General features: G+C 37.5%; 1 protein-coding gene across 3 annotated transcripts in view; it reads right to left on the reverse strand.

The window, feature by feature from the left end:
* Positions 1 to 22107, reverse strand: part of ARID4B (AT-rich interaction domain 4B) — an 89574-nt gene that overhangs the window by 42982 nt on the left and 24485 nt on the right. For all 3 annotated transcript variants that reach the window (XM_054822290.1, XM_054822291.1, XM_054822289.1), the window contains exons 3-8: positions 14975 to 15085; positions 10128 to 10193; positions 9451 to 9541; positions 5419 to 5498; positions 4304 to 4395; positions 1916 to 2054 (exon numbers count right to left, since the gene is read on the reverse strand). In XM_054822290.1, coding sequence (XP_054678265.1) covers positions 1916 to 2054; positions 4304 to 4395; positions 5419 to 5498; positions 9451 to 9541; positions 10128 to 10193; positions 14975 to 15085 — 579 coding nt within the window. The remainder of the gene's footprint in view (positions 1 to 1915; positions 2055 to 4303; positions 4396 to 5418; positions 5499 to 9450; positions 9542 to 10127; positions 10194 to 14974; positions 15086 to 22107) is intronic.

The raw sequence follows: 22107 nt of genomic DNA on the forward strand, positions 1-22107 counted from the left end.
TACCCAAAGTTATCAGTCTCCACTACTAATCTTAACTGTTATCTGCTGTAAAGGTTTATGCTAATCCCTGAACTTCTTTTCACATAAACTTGCACAATGATCTCTGAGCTTATACACAAAGTATATCTGTACACAATATCATTAATAGCAAAGTAATTCTGGGATATGTATTCTTCAGCATATTAAATCTGAATTTTCATTTCATTATTCACATAATTAAAATGAGAATATAAAGCTAAAGCAAATTTTATCAGTAATAAGATAAAATTGCTTTGTTGATATAGTAGAGATCACCTGCTTACAAGGTAAAAGAATGGAGAGGGATAGCTACAGGGGAGGGGATAAAAAAAGCAGCAAGCTATTTGGGACATAAATTTATTATTTGGCACAACCTTTCAGGTTAAGTGCAATATGATGTTTATTTGCAGAGCTATAAACCTAATTACTAAAATAACAGTTAATCTAGGATAAACTATTTCAGAGTTAATGAGCTCCACCCTGAAACTTTATCCCCCTATTGCTTCTCATTCATTGCAGGAAGCTTTCAGTGAAAAATGAGCTATTCCAATCTCCAAATGAAAGCTGAAGAAGTAACAGTGTGTATCTTTTGTATACCTTGGGAGAATAAGCAAGAATTCAGTTAATCTTTAAGGTCTGACCCACAGCACTACATTAGTCACATGCCAGCCTAATACCTACCAGAAAGGCTACCATGGAAACTGCGATCGATCATGTGTATGACCACAAGGGCTAACCCAACAGTGTGACATAGAACAGCTCAAGCCAGTCTAACTGACCGCTTCTCACAGTGCAACTGTGAGGTAGGCGATATTGCATCAATCTTGATGACAGCTTTCAGTAAAGAAACAGCTCGATTTTCTTGTCTATTACTGAAAACCTCTCAAAGCTATCTGCCATTAACATGGTATCTCCTTGCTGTATATTCTGCCCTCTCCTCTGTTGTAAAAGAGGCTTCAATGACTCATTCTCTCCCACCAACTTTTCCAAAAGAAGTCCTGCTGGAAAGTCTCTTGACTGCATTACAAGACACAGAAAGTGACAAGTAGAAAGTTGCAATTGAGAGCTATTGCACACACTAAGAAGAGTTGGATTTACCATATGGCATCTTTTCAAAAACAAAGTGCAAGTCTTCCTGGCATTAGATAAATATTTTAAGCTTTCATTGCCAGGGATAAATTATCCAAATATTTACAATTAATAATAAAATAAAAATTAAAAAGCACGGTACTAGAAGGTACCACATATTGAAAGACATTAATTTCCAAATATATCAGTCCATCTATATGCAATCCTTAGACTAACAGTGATATTTTATTAGAAGTTTATTTGTAAGAAAGTGTCTTCAAATGAGAATAGAGGAAGATAGAAAATATTTGTACTAAAAGACTACAGTGTTATTTTAAAGGAAATTTATTGGCAATTCTCTACTACCTACCATAGCAACAAAGGAAAAACATTTGATTTTATTATCAAATGTGTTTATATTGAACCTAGAAAAATACTATCTATGCAATAACTAAACCCCTTCTTCGCACTTCTTTGTATTTTCTTCCTTGATAAAACTTGGTAGTTCAAAAAAATCACATGCAATAGCCTAGGAAAGAAGCCCTGAAATTTTAGTTCACTAATACTAAACACACTATTGAGCTGGAATTAGGTCAACAAGCTCTGACTGTTTGGAAAAACTAAAGCCATGTGAGCAATTACTTTTTGTAAACAAACATATTTACATATATAATATTTCCTTTGACTATTATGATATGGTCCAATTTGAAGAAACATATTAAGTTCTAATACAAATATAGATTAATCCATCAAAAATGAAAAATCCCACCTTTCTTTGGTGCCTAGAAAATGAAACTTTACAAAAGTAAAATAAAGACGAAACTCTTACCAAGGCTGGAAACCAAACAGCTTTCTTTTTATCCACACTGAAGCAGTCCACACATACAACTTTTCCTAATAACTCGTCACTTTGTTTCCTATCATCTTCATCTTCATCGCTGGAAGAGGATGAAGATTCTTCTTCAGGACTAAACAACAGAAGAAGACTTAAAACTCAACTATTCAAAACTTGCCTATTATAATTATAGGAGATCCAAAGCTAATTGTCAAAGAGGCATAAATAATAGTGACTTGAATTGCCTGCTAAATATTTTAGGATAAAAATGAATAGAAGTATTTAGGAGGATAATATAACAACAACTTAAACATTACAAATTCACATCTACATGTAATACATGCAAAAACCAAACAAAACACCACCATGCATCCATATGGAGGAACAGAAATACACTGTCAGGACATTCAAAATGAGAATTCTGCCCCTGTGATGCACTGTTCAAAAATACTGTTGCAGTTGTAGTTTTGGACCAGAATTAAGCTAAACTGTTTTGGTTTTCCTCTTAAACTCCCTATGCTTTTACTTTAACAGCCATACAAAATAAAAAGCTATTTAGAGAGGACAAATCTCTGAAGAAGAAACATCAGCTATGAAGACGAATAGCAAAAAGAAAAAGTCTATTTATCCTGAAACAGTTCTTTAAAGATGTGCAGTGAAGCATTCCAATGACTGTTTCAATTTCACATTGCATGAAGTGTTGGAATGTGTAGATGGGCAAAGGTGCGAATACATTTTGACTAAAAAAGGTTCTGTCTCATTGTTTTGACTGTTCCAATACAAAGTTGCACCTGGTTTTAACCATATGGATAGTCTAACTGTACAAAACTACTCCATCTACAATTACCTGCAACTGATTTAAAAAAAAATAAAAAAAATCAGCACTCCTGGCTCTCTCTAGTTATGTATTTTTTTTACCAGTCACTTTGAAGGTTAATGCTCAGAAAATATACAGCATGTTCAATGAGCACAACAAGCAGAATTTTAAAAGCTATCTTCAATTTTTCACATAACTACTTTTGAGTACAAAGTTCAATATTAACAGAAGACTCACAGTTAGCATTTGTGTAACAGAAGACAACTGATTTACACACTAAGGTGAATTATTATACTTCATTTTCCACACCCTAATTTTATGTCATCATTCACAGTACTGATAAAGCATTGTTTTGTTTTTTCCCCCCAACATCCCTTTTTAAAGTAATGATTTCTTTAAAATACAGTATGAAAGCCTTTCAGGCTGCCTTCTGGGGTTTGAGAATCTCTTGGGGGAAGAGAAAGAAGTCAAGGACTAGAGAGAAAGCCAGGACTACTTTAAAGAGACTACAACCTAGCTCAGTTATACCAGTATCTGTGCAATTTATCTTTTTACTCAGTTCAGTCAGATTTAAATCTAAGATAAAGATAAGTATGTTGTTTCTGCCGTAATCATGTCCTGTACAGTTAGGAAAACAGGGTAGACCACAACCCAGTCACAGACACCAAGGATGCTGCAATCACATTCTCTGTGGTATATGACAGTTTTTCGCATCTTTCTTCCTTCAATACATCACAAATTAGTAAATAAATAATTGAATAAAATTTATAGTAACTCTACATATACAGAGCAATATTTATTTCAAGCTATCAAAAAGACAGAGCATGAAAGTGTAATCCAAGCATGAAAACGCCCTTCCCACCCCAGCCACTACAACCTCAAAACTTTAAAAACAAAACCCAAATAAAAAAAAAAAAGCCACAAAACCCCCCCACCCACAAAGACCACCAGGTCAGTGGAGTATTTCACATTGGTTTTTCAAGATCACAACTACTGAGAATTTTGGCAGATAGGAAATCAAGTCAATACTCTTGAACTTTGTTTTTCTATCAATTAGCTTTGCTGCAGACCGTAATACTGTTCACCTATCTCTAAAAGCCCTTCAGAGACCTTGTAACGAGAAACCAAAGGTCTGTATGAGGATTTTTATCCAGCTGATACGAAGTCTTTGCAGAATGTACTAAGACTGCATTGTAATGGTTTTAGTTTGAATCCAGCACTTTTATAACACTAATATTCTACTACAGAGAAGCTTCTAGATATAGCTTAACAACACATTTCCACTTGGTATGCCACTTTCTTTTTTACTTAAATAACAAAGAAAAATCCTCTTGCCTATAGGCGGTACTATTTTAAATACTGATTACATGAAGACTACTTGTAATTCTTGCATGCAACATTACATGTAAAACTCACTTTCAGTTTGAATGCTAAACAACACTTTTCATATCACTTCCTGTTTTTTGAATAAAAGAAGCCCGAACATACAACTAATAAAACTCCACATCCACTGAAAGCTTTAGAACTGAATACAGACAGCACAGATATAACGGTGTTAAACTTACATATGATTGGATCTCCTTCCTCTGTTTGTTTTCTTTCCTATAACAGGAGTCCCAAAGTGTTCAGGATTTGTGAGTGGAAGCTGATCTAAAGTCTGTTGAAATGAACAAACAGATATAAATACAAAAGACCTGGCATAAGTTATTCTTGAAGCCATAAATTTGTATAATCTGGTTACTGTAATTTTTGTCAGTAGAGAGACTTTTTCATTACACAGAACTGGACACAGAGACAATAGAACCTGCTTTTTAAATCTTAAAGTAAATGCATGATCACTTCAGAGTTTGGTGGACACCCTAAAAGATCCCATATGCTTGGGAAGTCAGAGATTAAGTTAAATCAACATCAGAACAAGACAATCACATGGCACTGGTCTAATTACAAAATAAACTGAAGATGCAGTTTTCCGTGCTGAGTGGCTATGCAATCATAGGATAATCGTTAGAAACACACAACATGTGTTTCATTGAGGGCTGGTGACAATGAATTGCATGTCAGTGACTTTTGGCAAGAAGTCAAAAGCTAAGACGATAAGAATGATGTTAAAATAAAAAGTAGGAGTCACCTGAATGTAATGTTTCTTTGAGTCTGACAAAATAATCTGAAATTACTGTCTTCAAATTAACAGGTAATAGCAACTTATAATTTGCCTTTTAAAAGAAAAGTATTGATCTTTCAAGTTCATCAGGTATTTCAAATTAGACTTGATCTACCTAAAATCCAACAGAACTTAATTATGTCCAAAGAGGTACGTTATTTTTTTCATGCACCATATTTTGATTTTTTCCAATGAACACTTACAGATAATTTTTTTTTATATAAAGCAAAGTAGTTGTATGATCACTGTTTTTTGTATGATCTACAACCTATGAACCATTAATAATATAAAAATGAAAAATAAAAAACGCTGATTTTGTTTCTTAACTTATACAATCTGGTGAAATTCAAATGTATTTCTTGATTTTAAAAAGATTAAGCCAGACCCTGTAGACTGTATTTTACATAATCCCCATTTTTAGTAGCATGGATGTACATAACATACTGAAGACTGAGGTACTAAAAATATCACTTCTAAATTTTTCTAAATAAAAAGTTGTCATAAAAATCCTTCAATTACCTCGCTTTCGGCAAAATGTCTTTCTCCTTTTAAACACAGGGAAGAGCGTCTAAGAGTCTTCTCATCACCATCATCAAATACTGTCACCATGTAAGAAGTGAGACAAGAAAAAAAATACTATTTTTTTAAATCAACTATCAGTAAGTGATTGATTTAGGTGTCAGTAAGAATGAGATACATATTCCTTTAGCCAGTCCTTAAAACAAAACTGTACCTGGATACTGCTGCATATCCAGTAAAGCTCTTGCACAGATCAAACAAGTACATAAGCTGCTGTCTCACTGTAGCTACTCCATACTTGCATATGTTAAATGGAATCTTAAGCAATCAGTAGTTGAGCAGACAATTCAAGGATCATGACACAAAATTAAAAATCAATGCTAACTAGAATTGAAAAACTATTCTTCAAGCATTTTCAGTTTTTACAGAACTTTATTACATAGCCAGAACTCCTACAATATTCAAATGGAAGCTATGCTTACCATGGAGAAACATAAATGGATATCTCGAGAAAAGAGTTACAGTTTAATGTTATATGAAAGTTCAATATCTTTGTCTACTGACTTCAACCACATTATAAAACAACAGTGATATCAGCCTAAAGAAGATGACAATCAAAGTGCAGACAATCATCAAAACCAGCTGTAGTGAGAGAACTGTGGAGCTCCTGGTTTCTAGACTTTCTACCACCTCTGCTATCACTAGGTCAACTGAAAACAAGTTCATAATACAGTTGATTTCAGCTACGTACTTTTGGATACTTTTGAATCCTGAAATGCACTGCACACATTCAAACTGGGATCCTCAGAAGCTGATAAACTGGTCATAACAAAGTAAGCTTTTGTCAAATCTTCTACAGGTACAATGGATGAAAATTTGAGGTAAGTTTCAACTTTCGGGCTATGCTGGCACTGCTCAGTGAGGCAAGAACAGCCCTCCTCTTCCCTCCCCAACAGTGGAGCCAAACATATTCTTGTCACCACACTGCAGTGACCTTGATGATTTTTGTGGGAATTGATACAACCCCAACATTAGATTAAAATATTGCATTAAAAGTTTCAGCAATTTCTTAACATGACTCTTTCACCTTCAGTAACTGTTGAGTATTGCTTAGTGATAAAATATCAGTTATAGATGCACATCTGTCACTTCAAAATTTGTTGAAAAGTATCAAGGGCAAGAACTGCACAAGAAAACACAGATTTGAGCTACATCTCAAATGGTCAACACATAATTAAGCCCCCTTCCTTGATTAAGTGAAGTAAAAGGTAGCAGGTTTGTAATTCAGTTTCTGTTAATTAACATAACAGTCTCCTTACATAATGAGAGATTAAAAAAAAAAAAAAAATCTATCCAAGGGATAAGCTGACTACAATAGAGGTAAACCTATTTGGAGCTAGGTAGGTAGCCACATTATGTATCCTATGTGGTAATCTGCTTGTGGCCTCTTCCCTACCAGAGGGATTCTTAATCTTGTTCCATAACATAAATATATTCAAAGGAAAAGCTTCACCTCCCCAAAAGACTTGTGTGACCAGCATAGCATATATGGCTGTAATGCATGTGACATTCTAATCTAATGGAACATCCTCAAGACAATCTACTGAGCAGACACACAGGAGTGTAATGCATTTAAAACAACTATTCTGAAACTGCAAGGAAAAAGAAAAAAAGAGGCAACTTAAAGGGAATTTAATGCAAATAAAACCACTTTGGATTCTGAGAAAAAGCAATGTAATGACCAAAAAAAGTGCAGAAGGGGATAATACTACTTTTGAACATGCACAATTCTGCATTTTTGGTAAAGCAAACAATCTTATGATTTTTTTTTTCCTATAGTAAACACAGAGTTAAATGTTTAAAATATCACTTAAACTTTATAAGGACACATTTATATGAATGATGAAACAATACCTAGTTACCAGGATTGGAATACCGTAAGCTTTTTGAGGAATTTTTATAGGACAGGCAAATAAACTTGAGGACATTTTATGTATTTGTGTAACTGTGCTATACTAATTTTAAAAGGCTATACCAGTTGGTTTGGGGGGGGGGGTGTTGTTGGTTTATTTTGTGGTTTTTTTGTTTGTTTTTTTAATTTAATTCAGTTCCTATCTTCCTTTGGTAGGAAAGTAGTGGCACCAAAAAAAGACATATAAACAAACTGATGTACAATTTCTATTCAGACAACATCTTATGAATATAAGACAGACAGGGATGCTCTTAAAGCAACCTTGCCCGTACTTTACAGTTAAAAGTTCTCAAGCAGCGCCAAAATTGTTATTCCTCTAAATTCTACATACTACTGCTGCAGTGGCATAAATGGTCTTAAGTAACAACTTCTGGAAAGGTACTACTTCAGATCTATCTGTTCCTTCACAATGTTTTTGACCAAACTGTAGTAATTTTATTCACAAAATCATTAACAATGCAAGTAATTAGACACTTCTCAACAAGTGCTAGGACAACATTAGATAACTCTGCTGGTTAAGATGTGTGCTAGTTCTGAAATCTGGTAAATGGCAACTATCCCTTGAAGTAGGACTTTCACTCAGATCTGCAAAGTCAACACTGTCTGTAAAGATAATTTCAGTCTCATTCCACTTACCCTCCTGACAAAGATTATTCTAATCATCCACTGCTAGAGTCACTTCTCTCTCAAAGCACATTACACAGCCGGCAGCTGTGCTACTTTTACTGATTCTGCAAGGTCAACATGCTTTTATCTAAAAAATGTGGTTTTCACTCAACTCTTACATCTCTTCCTATTTCTAAAGTTCAAGATTCTTGACAGACATCTATTTTGATTTACAGACTGCAACTCCGTGACATCTTCAAAATTTAATCTGCATGGACTCCTATCTTATTCTTCCTGCTGAACTGATAACCTCACGCTTTCTCAGAAGCATAAACATGTACATACAACGTAGTTCTAACACCAGCTATACCATTTTGTTCTTAAAAGCTCTCATATCTGGTCCACTTTTATAATAATTACCAAAACACTATCTATAATGTTAATTCTTGTCTTTATACCTCATATTTCACCCCATCCTAATCTGGTCTCTTCTTTACTCATACATTCTACTTCTCCATCACGACAACAGATAAACTTTCTGCAACACTTATCTGGAAGGTCTTATCTATACTTACACCTCTGTTCCTTTCTAAAAGGACTATGACTAGGGAAAGTTAGTCTTTCCTTGGTTGTTCAACATCACTTCATCAATAACAACCCTTAATATCTCAAAACAACATCTTGCTAAGGTTCTTTCAAGACCTGGCCTTCGTCTTCCCATGTTATATGCGAAGGAGAGGAATATGTTGTTTCTCAAGAATGGATACATTTCCTGTAATACCTTTAAGACTAACAGCAGACAGATGGAATATGTGCTATCATTCTACAGCTGACCAGTTTTCCCTAAGACAGATTGATCTACTGGTACATAGCATCAAAGAGAAAACCCGTGGATATAAAGCCTTTAAAAAAATTTAAAGAAAAAAAAAGCAGCTATATTTGCTTGTCAGCATGTGGATACATCATCTAGTCTGAAATGTCACATTAGAAAATAGGGAAAACAAACAGGAAAACACTTTTTTTAAAAACAAGCTATGTCTGTTTTTACAGCAACTAAGTCTGACAGTAGGGAAAAATAAGTATTGCAACTTGTGTTTTAAAAGCACTTCTTTTCCTTTCTTAAGGAAGTATGACAATATACTTCAGAATATTCAACAACAGTATATTAAATATTTAAGCAGCAGTTACCAATTATAGAGCAATTCACTAGGTCTTTATTTGGGGATCCAATTTCACATTGTGATGGGCACAGTTTCTTATAAAAAGCCAAAATAAGAAGTTTCAGATTGTGTGTGTTTGTGGTTTTTTGTCTGGGTTTTTTTTTGTTTAATACAAACTTTGAATACCTAAGCATCTCCAAAAAAAATCTCTCTCACCATGCATAAGACATGTCCAGGTCACAGGCTTATATAGTCGTCATGAGTTTTATTCAAATAAACAACTATTTCTCTTACCTACAGTGTACCAACTGGCATCTGTTAATTTGTTGATAACAGCTTCCTGGTAAGTTCCATCCGGATTCTTCACTTCCACAACAGTTCCTACCTAAAACACAAAAGCCACTTAGCACTGGAGAGCTTCTAGAACAGTCAATGAAGTTAACACTGTTATATTTAGCAGAGTTAATTTCTAACCTATTTCTATGTTAAATATATCATACTTTTCCAGTTTCACTTGAATATATTTGTATCCCTGAAAGCTTTCATTCCTCTAAAATAAGGCAACTGAGCTGATTATTTCCTGCCAGCAGGTGGGGAACAAGAACCAATCTGAGTGATGTCATTCCCTTGTATAAGAGCTTGCCCATCAAATTCTCCAGCTGAGTTTTCCAAAGCAACAGCGACTAAAAATCAGAGCCAGCCAAACTTCTTAACTTTAAGGCCAAAAAGAATAAAGAGTCTTGCATCAGCCTGTACGCTGCATACCCCTTAAATACCAAGCAAAAAGTTAACATGAAGAGTATACTAATTCTAGCTTTGCAGCATTACCTTTTATGCTTCATGATCCTAATCTGCCCTGTGTATAAACTGAACCTTCCACTTTCACCCCATACTGCATATACACATTTATGTCAAATACTTAAAAAGAATGCTTTTCAAAGTGTTAGGAAAATAGGAAACAAATTTATTACCTTTAAAGGACCCTTTATGTGGTCATCCTGCACTTCCACTGTTGAAGAATCATGTCTAAAGGTTACCTAAAAAATATAATTCAACTGACAATCACTTGATACAATTGAGCAGCATAAGCACATGCAGATGTCAACAGCCCTTCTCTTACTCTCATTTTACAGTTAGTCACCACAATCATTCCACTTGCTGAAATCTGGTTTAATTTATATATTTTAGAAATAAGAGGTGACAATTTCTTAGTCATCAAAACTTCTAAAATATTATCTTTCAGAATAGAACCATTACCTCTAAAGGAAGGGACAAACAACAGTTTAGCAGCAATGATTAATGGCTCAAAACAATCACTGCAGTTCTCTTAATTATGTGAATTGTACTGCTCTAGTACCACACAAAGAAAGGAGAAAGTTTCAAGAGTTCTGAGCATAAATAGTTTTTAGGAAGCATTTATATTTCAGTGCTCTGAAATCAAACACTTTTAGCACCTATACCTAACCCTGTATCATGGGTTTTTTTGCTTTTGCTAATTAAAGTGCATTTCCCTCACAGTTAAAAGACTCGCACAATATTACAGCACACTGCTGTCAACTAAACACAATGAACCCAAATAGCCTTTCAGTTAACGTCAGCCTAGCCTACACGCTGCTAGTTAACTGGAAGTAAATGTACAGATGGCTAACTTTTCAGTCTTTCAAAACCAGAATAAGTAAATCCTGTAAGTATTTCCAAGGTAATTTCCTATGTCATTGGCTGTGTCTTTAATCCTACACATACTGTCCTCAGCAGAAAAATGGTCTGGAAATTCAAACTTAATCTTAAATTATCTATATCAGGTGTTACAGATATGCACCATTCATTTAACTCAAAATTAACTTGGCCACACTGAAAGTCACGGGATTCTCCCATCAACTACATCTGAAGTTTTATTTCCAGTCTGGTCTTAAAATTCAAGGAACCTGAGAAGATTCTGGCATTACATTTCAAGTACATATACACATTTTATTACCATACACAAATGATGTTCTGATGTTCACCACAACACACTTGCTAGGTGTAAGTATATGATGTTTTATTTAGTATTCACAATAAGTAAGAATGTAACATGAGATTCAGCCATGTAATAGTACCTCTCAACCACAGCAATCCTCCATGATATCTGAGGACTTGGTTCACTACTGTTGAGAGTTTCCCCACAGCGCACAGCAATAGCAAAAGTTCCCTTCAGAACAACAGCATGATCTCACACCAATTCTCCTACCTAGCCTCCTCAGGAAGGGACTTTAAGGAGTTTTGTAAACTTTGAAAGGAGCAAACAGCTGAGAACACCACCCACAACCAGGACTAAGGAGAGCATACCTTGACTGGCTCATTAGAAAACAACTGTACTAAAATGCTTAAATGCCTTCCAGGTGTTACTGCAGTCATTTTGTACATCTTCTGTTAGAGCCACAGCATATTGTTGTGAAAGCACATTCTTTTTACAGCTGCATCATCCCACCTACTGATAACACTTTCTGTCCACCAAAGAGACAAAATCATACTTTGTAACCTGTGCGCCAGACAAAGGATTCAGGCTAGGAATTAACAGAGCAAAGACCACCCTTCTGAACTTCAGCCTGACAGATACAGTATTTATTCCTCTCTTTTGGGGGATTTATTTGGAACTCAAAAGTTTAGTTCAGATGCAAAGTAATCTGAAACCTGTGGTCACTATTGACTCACATGAAATACCCAGTATATCAATTCTGATTTAGAGACATCCGTTATTTACCTTCTGTAATTATCTTAAATGTATTTTATAGTAAAAAGGAACTCTATGCAAAACCATGAGCCAGCCATGATGTACTACGATGAAAGGTAAACAAAGCAAATTGCTATTGTGTATTCTAGAATGGCTTTTCTTTTTAAAGATGCCTTGGGGCTTTGACTGTTTTTAAGGAGAAGATATTTGATACCAACAGTTTTTGCTTCTTGAGATATTCATATGTACTCAAAAAATACTGGTTATTAACAGAAATATTCAAACTTCAAACTCAGTGGAACATCACTGGTCTTTCCTGAAGCTGAGAAAAGTGACATCAGTATTTGTTAGTGTGGGGTTTAATTCCCACAGTATTTGTCAGTGTGGATCCTTTCTGTCCCAGGCAAAAAGATTAAGACATTCAGCATCCAGATCAACCTGTTTAGATTCAGTTGGAATTTCCCTGTTCAGATTCAGTTGGAATTTCCCTGTTCTTCGCCATCCTGAAAAGACAGTCCTGGTAGGCTCTACACAGCAGATGCTTCACTAGTTTCTGTTTATTAAAGACATACACAGAAAACAGTTTCTTCTGAAACTTCTGTGGAGGGTGCCCAAATATAAGTGGGTGCGGATAATGGTGCTAATTCTTTTAGGAGACACTATCAAAATAGCTTAAATAGCTCTCTAGAAAAAAACTATAACAGATTCTATGAAGACGAAGTGGACTACCACTCTTCTGACACTGAAAGTCTCGCCCTGAAGTCAGATTTGTACCGCCTTCAACACTTTTCACAAGTCCAGGCAAATCTTAAGTTTTACTGCTTTCCATGACAAAGTGCGTAACACAGTTACATTGTTAATGTACAATTCTGTACCATGTACAGAACCTGCCAAAGACTGCTAAACTGTAAAATACAGTACCTATTGATACTGAAGTGATAAACTCATAGCACTTGCTTTAAATTGAATAAAGTTATTAAATTATACTGGTGATGGAAAAGTTACTAAGAAGATATCCCTGAAAATATTCTAGGAAGCAGAATTCAACAGAAGAAGAAAGCAGGTAAAAGGAGACACAATTAAATGTATTTTACTTGCCTGAAGATGACATACTCCATATTGAAAAAAATTTGTTGCCATCCTCCTTTCAGAGCATCTAGTTATAAAACTTAAATGAAAGCTTCAAACTAAAATTGATGTTATGAAGTGAAGTGACTTTCCTTTTCCTCTAGTAGTTCTAGGAGACTAGGGCATAAAATATATTGGGGCCAGAAGAAACTTAAACAAGTGGAAAATAAATGCAGCAAACATAGTACACCTGCTAATAATAAACTTGGCTAGAGCTAATACTGGGGAAAGCCTGCACATGCCAAAAAGAGCTGAAAAGATTTTTAGAGATAATCAAGGGCTCACTGTTAAATTTAGGGAATATACATTCCTGGTGGAGGAAAGACAATGTAAACAGACCTTGTTACTGCACTCATACACAAAAAAACCCCACTCAACCACAATCACATTACAAAGCAACAACAGTACTGGGGCTTAACTGCCCTAAGCTATACAGTAACAGCAAAGACACACACAAGCAAACTTGAATCCACAGGGCTTTAGGTACAGCTTTCACAAACAACTTAGAGTAAAAATTCTACTCCATTTCATTATCTTTCTGTAAAACATTGCAGTGACCAAACTGCTAGTAATAAACCCTTGAGAAAATATTTATCAGCAAGTAAGTGCAAGTGGCCATCTAAGAAGGTGGGCTGAAAGCTCTCTAAAGAGCTGAAAGATGTTAAGATTTCACTACTCTAGGCACAACGCAATTCCTGTACTTAAATACTAACACTTAACATCTTAAATACCAATACTTAGTAGCTTAAACTCAATGGTGCTGTAAAGCATAGACCAGCTGATGCTGTTAAGAGTTATGACTAATGAAATGAAAAAGACCACTAATTTGCTCTAAAGGCTTTTTAAAGATGTTAGATTTAAGACTAACATCTTGTTACAGTTAACATTATTATCAAATAAGTGACAATAGTCCTTCCCACCAGGGCTTTTGGAGATAGCCTGCTCTCTCCCTCATACAAACTATAGGCAAAAATCAGCCACAGCATGAGGGCAGATTCAAGCAATGCATGACAGTTTGTAACAGAGGCACTTCTATATCAGATTATCACTCAGAACTCACACATTTTCACCTATATTTACAGCACATATAAGAAAAATATTCTGCCACTATAACTTGGTTGCAGACCAACTATCTAATTTATTTTTCACAAGTGTTTTTGATCCTTGCTCTGTTATATATCTGTATGAGGTTAAGAGGCAGAGCAGAAAAACAGTACCTGCTCCCAGATTAGAAGCTTTTAGGACAACATTATCCAAACAGAACCGTATGGCCATTTTGCAGTGTAGACTTACTATGTAATAAAAACAAGCTCAAACATTGTTCTCTTTATTTCTAGAAATGATACTTTAAATTTCCAAGGGATGTTAAAGTGTAGTTCTTGTATTCCCTCTCCGCAACTTTTATTTTGTACTGCATGTGGCTTATATTGATTCTTTCAGTCATTAACTAGTCATCATAAAGATTACGTGAGATCCCCTGCTTGCTATTCTGTAGGACTCAATATGCCAACTCTTTGTTGGAAGACAGCAGGGTTTCATCTTATTCCTGAAGCATTACCTAGCTGCCACTGCTAAATGGCTGCGACCTGTGCTCCTGAAGTAAAAGAAACCATATTAAACCTACTTTGAGGAGTTTTCGCTATTTTCTGATAACATTCTCCCATACTTAAGCCTACATATGTCATATTTTGAGCAATTACTGTAAGGTCAGCCTATGGCACTGAAGGCCACAAATACTGGATACAAGGAGATGACAAAGCAGTGAAAGAAACAGAACATATTTAATTGCATGAGGGTGGGGGAAACCCCTCCCAACAAAAATAAGCTTACTGTTACTTCAAAGACCGCATTGCCAGCCTCCAAAGAAAAGACAGCCTCTTAGCTGTCTTTGAGACTATAAAGAAGTTTCACCTTGTGCTATTTTGAACACTGATGACTCTTTCCCCCCCAAAAAAAAGCATTTGCAGGAAAATCACGTACCTTGACTTTGACAAGTCTTTTTGCTGTCTTAATCTTGGCTTCACAGAAGGCTCCTCTATACTTCGCACTCACATCAGTGCCCACTGTGAGATAGGGAGGCTCATCAATGGCCTGGAACAGAAAGGAAAACAACTGTTTTTTAATTACCGGCCACTAGCAATACAACTATCATGGTCTCGCTAGCTTTTGCGGACAGAGCATTACAAAAAACAGCCCAATAAAACTTAACTTGATAGCATATGTATATCACAGCAGTAGAAACACAGAACACAATACTAAGCTCATACAATGACTACCATAAATATAATAAACTGATACCACAGTTGTCTGCAACAAGCACCACATAAACCTCCAACCTCTGCACCATCTCAAGAGACAGCAAATGGCCAGTTCGGCTGCAATGCTGAAGGCCAACCAAGTGTTCTACCTTGTCCTTTAATTGCCTCAAGATCTGATGAGTCTCATGAAGACACAGGTGTTGATTTCCCTCAAATAATTAAGGTTCATTTTTCATTATTAAGTAGAACAAGTCTGAAGAGACTTTGCTTTTTCACTTTTGAATGAAGTAAATTAAATAGGTGGGCACTCATCAGGAGAGCATACTGAGGGGCAGAGTACAGTAGGAGAATAACAGTAGGATAAATGCAAAACAAAGGTGGAGGGCCCAGGCAAAAGACAAGGTTTTGTAACAAGCAACAGAGGAACAGGTGACACCCAAACAGGGAAACAAGAAATAGAAGAGGAGGGAAGTAAGTGGGTTTGGGGGTAGGAAGAGAACATGGGTCCAATTAGTATGCAGAGTGAGCTCATGAAGGCTTTGTTCCTTCAGAGGAAGTCCATCTTCTCTTACCCAACTTCTCCTAGTGTAATCTGGGGGAGGAGATTCTAGATAACTGAGCCACCTTGGTGGTGGTTATTGGTTCACAGAATTTGAGTCAGAAGAGAGAAGGCAGAGGGTGACAAACAACAGGAGTGAGGTAGGTTACCAAGAGCTGCAAGACTCCGCACAGCTCCAAACAAGAGCTAGGAAGAGATATCTAAGGCCCTGTCTAAGCCCACATCCTGTTTCTGCACCCCTATGGATTCAAACACAGCTTGCTGGATGTGTCCAAAGAAGGGCAAAGAAGTTGGTGAAGGTCTAGAGAACAAGTCTTATGAGGAGCGGCTCAGGGGAACTGAGGTTGTTTAGCCTGGAGAAAAGGAGGCTGACAGGAGGGGAGACCTTATTGCTCTCTGCAACTACCTGAAAGGAGGTTGGAGCCAGGTGGGTGTTGGTCTCTTCTCCCAAGTAACAAGCAATAGGACAAGAGGAAATGGCCTCAAGTTGCACCAGTGGAGGTTTAGATTGGGTATTAGGAAAAATTTCTTCACCAAAATGTTTATCAATCATTGGAACAAGCTGCCCAGGGAAGTGGTTGAGTCACCATCCCTGGAGGTATTTAAAAGACACATAGATGTGTTGCTCAGGGACATGGTTTGGTGGACTTGGCAGTGCTAGGTAATGGTTGGACTCGATCTTAAAGGTCTTTTCCAACCAAAATGATTTCAACAGAATCATACAAGAGGTAACTCTGGCACATCCAGGCTCTCTGTGGCAAGAATACAGAGATAATCTCAACTTCACAGGTCTCAGAGCTACTATCTGATACTGAGGTGCTTGCACTCAGCATCAGGTAATTCCCACCGGCTGTTTCCAGCTCCAACACATCAGAAGTAAAGGCATGCAAGTATGTACCCGAATGCTTCAATTAATGATTTTTCAGAAACTTAAGTTTTGCAAAATTTGAAATTGAGAGACATGAGATGCTGCAGTGTTAACTCTGTATTAGTGATGTTTTTACCTTGAGACTGTTCAAGCCTACCTCTCATTTTCAGGTAACAGAATATATTTCAGAGTACTAAAAAACTGTTATCAATCTGCACTTAAGATCATCAGAAACATGAATGTTCTAATGAATCCCTCCCTCCCTGCATGCATGGTACGTGACTGCATGGAGAGTAGTAGCATACACTATTCTGGTAGTAGTGTATCCATGAACACATATTCATTCCTATTCTGGACTTAATAAAATTCAGCTAAGATTAACAAGGTATCTTAAGAGTGTTGGGATTCTGAAATTCATTCCCTCCTTGCTTGTCTAACAGTGTAAATGTCTTCAAGGCAGGCTGCAATGCTTTTCTCTTACTCCCCTTGAAAGGAAGGATACTGAAACAGGGACTCAGTGATAAACTTGGTTTTGCTTAGTACTCTCAGTAGAGTGTATTAAATAGTGGCTGCTTCACACAATGTAAATCTGAACAGGGGAAAGCAGTGATGTATTCTCTTGCAAAGTCAGTAAAGCTCTAAGAGGGGAACATCCCTCCTGCTCTCCCCCACTCTTTAGTGGAGAAACTCTTTCAGCACTACAGTGTTGATAGTCTTTCATGCCAGTTGATCTTCCAAACTTAAAGCGTTGAAGTAATTTCAGTACTCCGCAAGACAGACAGACAGATCCCAGATGGGTCCCCACAGATGCTAGAATTCTCCTATAAACAAACATTTCAAGAGCTGGTTGTGTCAGTATCAGTCTATACCTCCCTACACAGCCAAACCAATTATCTCAAAGACCAACTCATAACGTTAAGCTTAACTTACAGAAGATAAAGAATGTTTCTTCTTCCCTACTACTGAACATCAACTTAAAAAAAAAATATTGGGAACCAAGACAATCTGAATCTCTGGTCTTTGACTGTTAGGAAGTTTATGGCAGAGGAGCAGGCAAGTCAATCATCAAACTTCAAAACTTCAAAAACAGGATTTTCAATTCTTATTAAGAATATAACCACCAATGCTAGTGATTACTTTATCACTACTGTGGCTTATTTTTAAAAGTTTCTTCCAAAAAGAATATTCATTTGAAGAATGAACATCTGCAAGGATTTATTTCTGTTACTACCACACTAGTTAATTTCAACCTGTAATCTAAATCTCCTAAGTTACTTTTACAATAGCTAACTCCTTTCACTAGAATTAGTTAATATTTACCATTGTAAATAGAGTAATTTCAAAGAATAGCAAACACATGGACGATTTGCTTACCACTGTAGGTATGTTAACTAAAAATACAGTATTGGAGTGGCCTTTGAGAGGAAAATTTATACTGATTAAATGCATTTCTTTACCCCATGAATAAACATACATTTTAAAATAACTATATGAAATCTCCAGTGCATACATATAGCAAATTTTTATGCAGTGTTATTATTCCATTGAAACACAAATTATGTGGGCTTTTCCTCCCAAATCACTTAACTGAAATTTTAAAAATACTCCCCTCATTCTGACTGATAGTATTAGCTGAAAGTGATGTTAAAACAACTAGCAAGATGTGATGCACCACAGAGAATGCAAACTAGAAAGTAAACAGTAATGATCAAAGTCCAGCATTAATTTCAGATAATCCTTACCACGACTTCGTCACTTTCACCAACTCTGAATGAGTCACCTGTTCTCAAGCAGGTTTTATTCAATTCCTCCAAAATTAGAGGGAGATTAAAAATAAGTATACAGTTATTTTTACCTTTCTGTTATCCCTTCTCTGCTTTGTGCTTATGTCATTTAATACACATCCTTACACTCAGAGTGAATGTATCTTTGCCTATTAGATTTTTTACACACTTTGGCAGGATTTGTTTTTACTCTTTGCTTTTTGGTGCAGGTTACGAGAAAAAAAAATACGTTAAAATGCAGCTAAAATCTGAGAACATGATTCAGTAATCTTGGAAAAGGTATTATAAGCATATTGAAATTATCTTAACAAGAAGCACTGCAACAGTCATTAAGGACAAGGGGGAAGACATAGCATTGGACTACCCTATAATAAAAAGTTCACAGCTGCTTAAAATTTTTAAAGACTTCATTTTGAGACAACTCTACGATGCTCATATGTTGCTGTGTCCAAATCTCTGGGCTGCAGTCTCAGTCCTCGTTTTATTTTAAAACACAAGGTAATCTGAATTTGCATTTACATTTTATATTCTTATCTACAAATTATAAAGTGTAAGAGATAATCTTTTCAGTAGCATATCATAAAACCATCAATAAGCTTTTGCTCAACAGGAAAACTGAAAAGCATGCCCAGCACATGCCATCATTCATTTATAATGAGATCATGAACTTCTTTCACTCACAGCACTTTCAACGCACACCCCAGATTTCTTCTGTCTCGACCTTTCTATACTCGCTTGAAACATCTTTCAGTTTGCACAGCAAGAAGAAAGGGAAAAGTGAAGCTAATGGTAATAGGTTTGCCTTTTGGTTTTGTTTTTTGTTTGGTTGGTTTTTGTGGGTTTTTTTTTTTCTTAAACTATTGGCAGAAGACTGGTATTTAAGATCCTCATCAAAACTACCCACCAACGAGGCGTTAACATGAGGGATCACTATTTTGTTTGCCTGAATGAGGCCGGGCTATCGGAAGGGGAGCTGACTTTACTGGGTGACAACGGGAGATGAACATCCTTCTCAAAACGGAAACCGGTGGAGGGCTGTATCCGAGGCCTCGCTCCCCGGGAGTAAGGGACCGCTGCAAGGCCGGGGGCACGGAAAGGGAAAGAGACTGAGGCGAGACCTTCCCCAGCATTCGCTGAAGTGGGGCGCTGACTACCGAAAGCTGAACGTTACCAGCGGTTTGAGCAGCTCCCCAACGAACTGCAGACAGCAGGCTCAACGCTCTTAGCTGCCGAAGAAAAACAGAGCCCGGGTGATTTTGTTTAGCTCATTTTAGGGACGGCAGAAGAGCAGACGGGCGACCAGCGTTTCTCCAGGGACCTGCCTCCAAACCACAGGGCACAGGTGCAGGGCCAGCCCGGCCACCCCGCGGAGGGCCCTGCCGCTTTAAGAGGAGGGGCCCGACCCGGGAAGCTGCCAGAAGTTTCTGGCTGCCTGAGCCACCGCCGAGCGCTGCCGCCCGCCCGCGCTCCCCGAAGGCGCCCGAGGCTCCGGCAGATTAAGCACGGATTGCCGTTAAACTAAATTTGTCCCCTTAAGACGATTGCCGGGTAAAGCTGCACGCAGGGCTTCCCGGGAGCCGGCCGCTGCTGGAGCCGTGCCCCGCCGCCACCGAGCACCGGCAGGGCCAACTCCTGGGGTCTGCCGGGTACCGCTTCCTACCCCGCAACTCGGCCCGCCTGGCCCGGGGAAACCGAGCGGCGGCGGGCGGGCCCTGCCGCAGGCTGTAACGGCAAAGCCGCCGCGGGCGCCTTCAAGGCGGTGATCCCGGCCGTGCTGCCCCGCTAGCTCTGCCCGCGCTGCCGCTGGGACCTTCAGTCCTGCGTACCGCCGCTGTGGATGCAGCTCCTCCGGAACAGTACTAAAATGCGTATTATGTTGTACATCCTAACTCAACATTTAAAAAAAATAATCTTAATTTCTGGCATTCTCTTGGATGAGCAAGAAGGGATAAAAAGAAAAGGACTTCCTGCAGTTTTGCACTTTCTGCTATGAAATCCAAACTAATGGACAACTGCCATGCTACTACTACTTAATTTTGTTTATTAATGGAAATAGGATGAACAGTTTCTTTGCTATCTCAATTCACAACTGCTGTGGACAGACAGGATTTTCTATATGCAGCACAGGCTGCCGCAGCTGAAAAGCTGGTTTACCACTTAAATAAGGAGCAGTCTCTAGGTGACCAGTCAGCAATTTCCACCAATTCAGTGGCTGAATTTTCTTTGGCAGGCAAAGCAGGCTGCTGGAAGGGTTCCGCTCCAGCCTTTGAGCTGATTATACTTGGAAGGACTGATAAATGGCCAGATGCCCACATCATAAAACAACCTGCACATCTTCTGAATTTGGACATTTACATGGGTATTAATAGTTCTGGTCTTCCCAAGAGTGAGGGAGGAAACACAGACCCCTCCCCCGAGCACTTTGGAATCAACATTTCAACACTGCAATCTAAAATGGTAGCATCGTGCTTTTACATACCTTTTAAGGCTGTTAAAGAGGTCAGTTTTCCAGTTTTTCTAGACATTTAGATATTTTCCATCTATGTGGGATGAAATCATCCTCACACCTCTTCTTTCAACTGTGCTGCACTACTATATTCAAATTCCTTTGTAAAGTCTGCCATGCTGTACAGCAGCTGATAAAATTGCTTTACCTTGTCCTTTGCCTACTAGCACATCTAATACAGTGTGTGTGAATATATTATTTCTATCTCCTAATCTGTATTCCTCTGCACCACACACACAATGTTCCAACTAAACCACATGAAAACAAGATTAAGCTTCAATCTAGAAACACAGCAGACATGCTTAGCGGGAAAGCCTGCAGGACTGCTTTCAGATTAATATGCAAACAGAAAACTGGGTCTGTACCCTCCTTTTGTCTTTCATATATATAAAGTTTTAAAAGCCAGGATTTCAGCTTGTATTAATTCAAAATTCAGTGTTTATCTACTCTACAAGACTCTTGAGTCAAGAAACTAGTGAAACATTTTCAAAAAGCCACTCCCAAAAAAATCCCAACAATCCCACAACTACTGAAAAGGACTGGTTTTAGTTTTTAAATGGAAATTTAACATTTATTTTCAATAACCAAGGTTCAGAAAAAGCTTGTTAAAGATTCAAGACCCTCTCCCGACGCCCCTGCCAGGCATCTAAATTAATTCTTGAGTTTAAAAAAGAAACATCATAAGGCTCAACATCTAATATTTTTCTCATCCATATTAAGGAAGAGGAACAGTGGCAAAACTTTTTTCTACCATCTACGGTATTTTGAAGTTACCTTTCCAAAGGAAGTGTTTTCTCATGGTTTGTACATCTTCCATAATTTAAAATGGAAGCACCCAGTTTGCAAGTGGAGCCATCCCATACATACTTGACTATTCCAATTGCAGTCATCCTCAGTCCCACAAATCAGTGGGAAAAACCACCAAAAATACCCCACTACTTCAACCCAAAACCCAGCCAGATCCTTACATCCTCTAATGAAGGGCAAAAGTTTCACATAGCTGGTAATTCAAACTCCCATTCCATCTAGCTGAATTAGCAGCAACCCTAAAGTCATTCAATAGGGTTTCAGAAACTTTGGGGGCAATGAAGGCTTGAAAAGACTCAATTTTCAAAATTAGCATCATTTTTTGGAAAAT

The sequence above is a fragment of the Grus americana genome, chromosome 3 (genome assembly GCF_028858705.1).
Source record: "Grus americana isolate bGruAme1 chromosome 3, bGruAme1.mat, whole genome shotgun sequence".
NCBI classification, from domain to species: Eukaryota; Metazoa; Chordata; class Aves; order Gruiformes; family Gruidae; genus Grus; species Grus americana.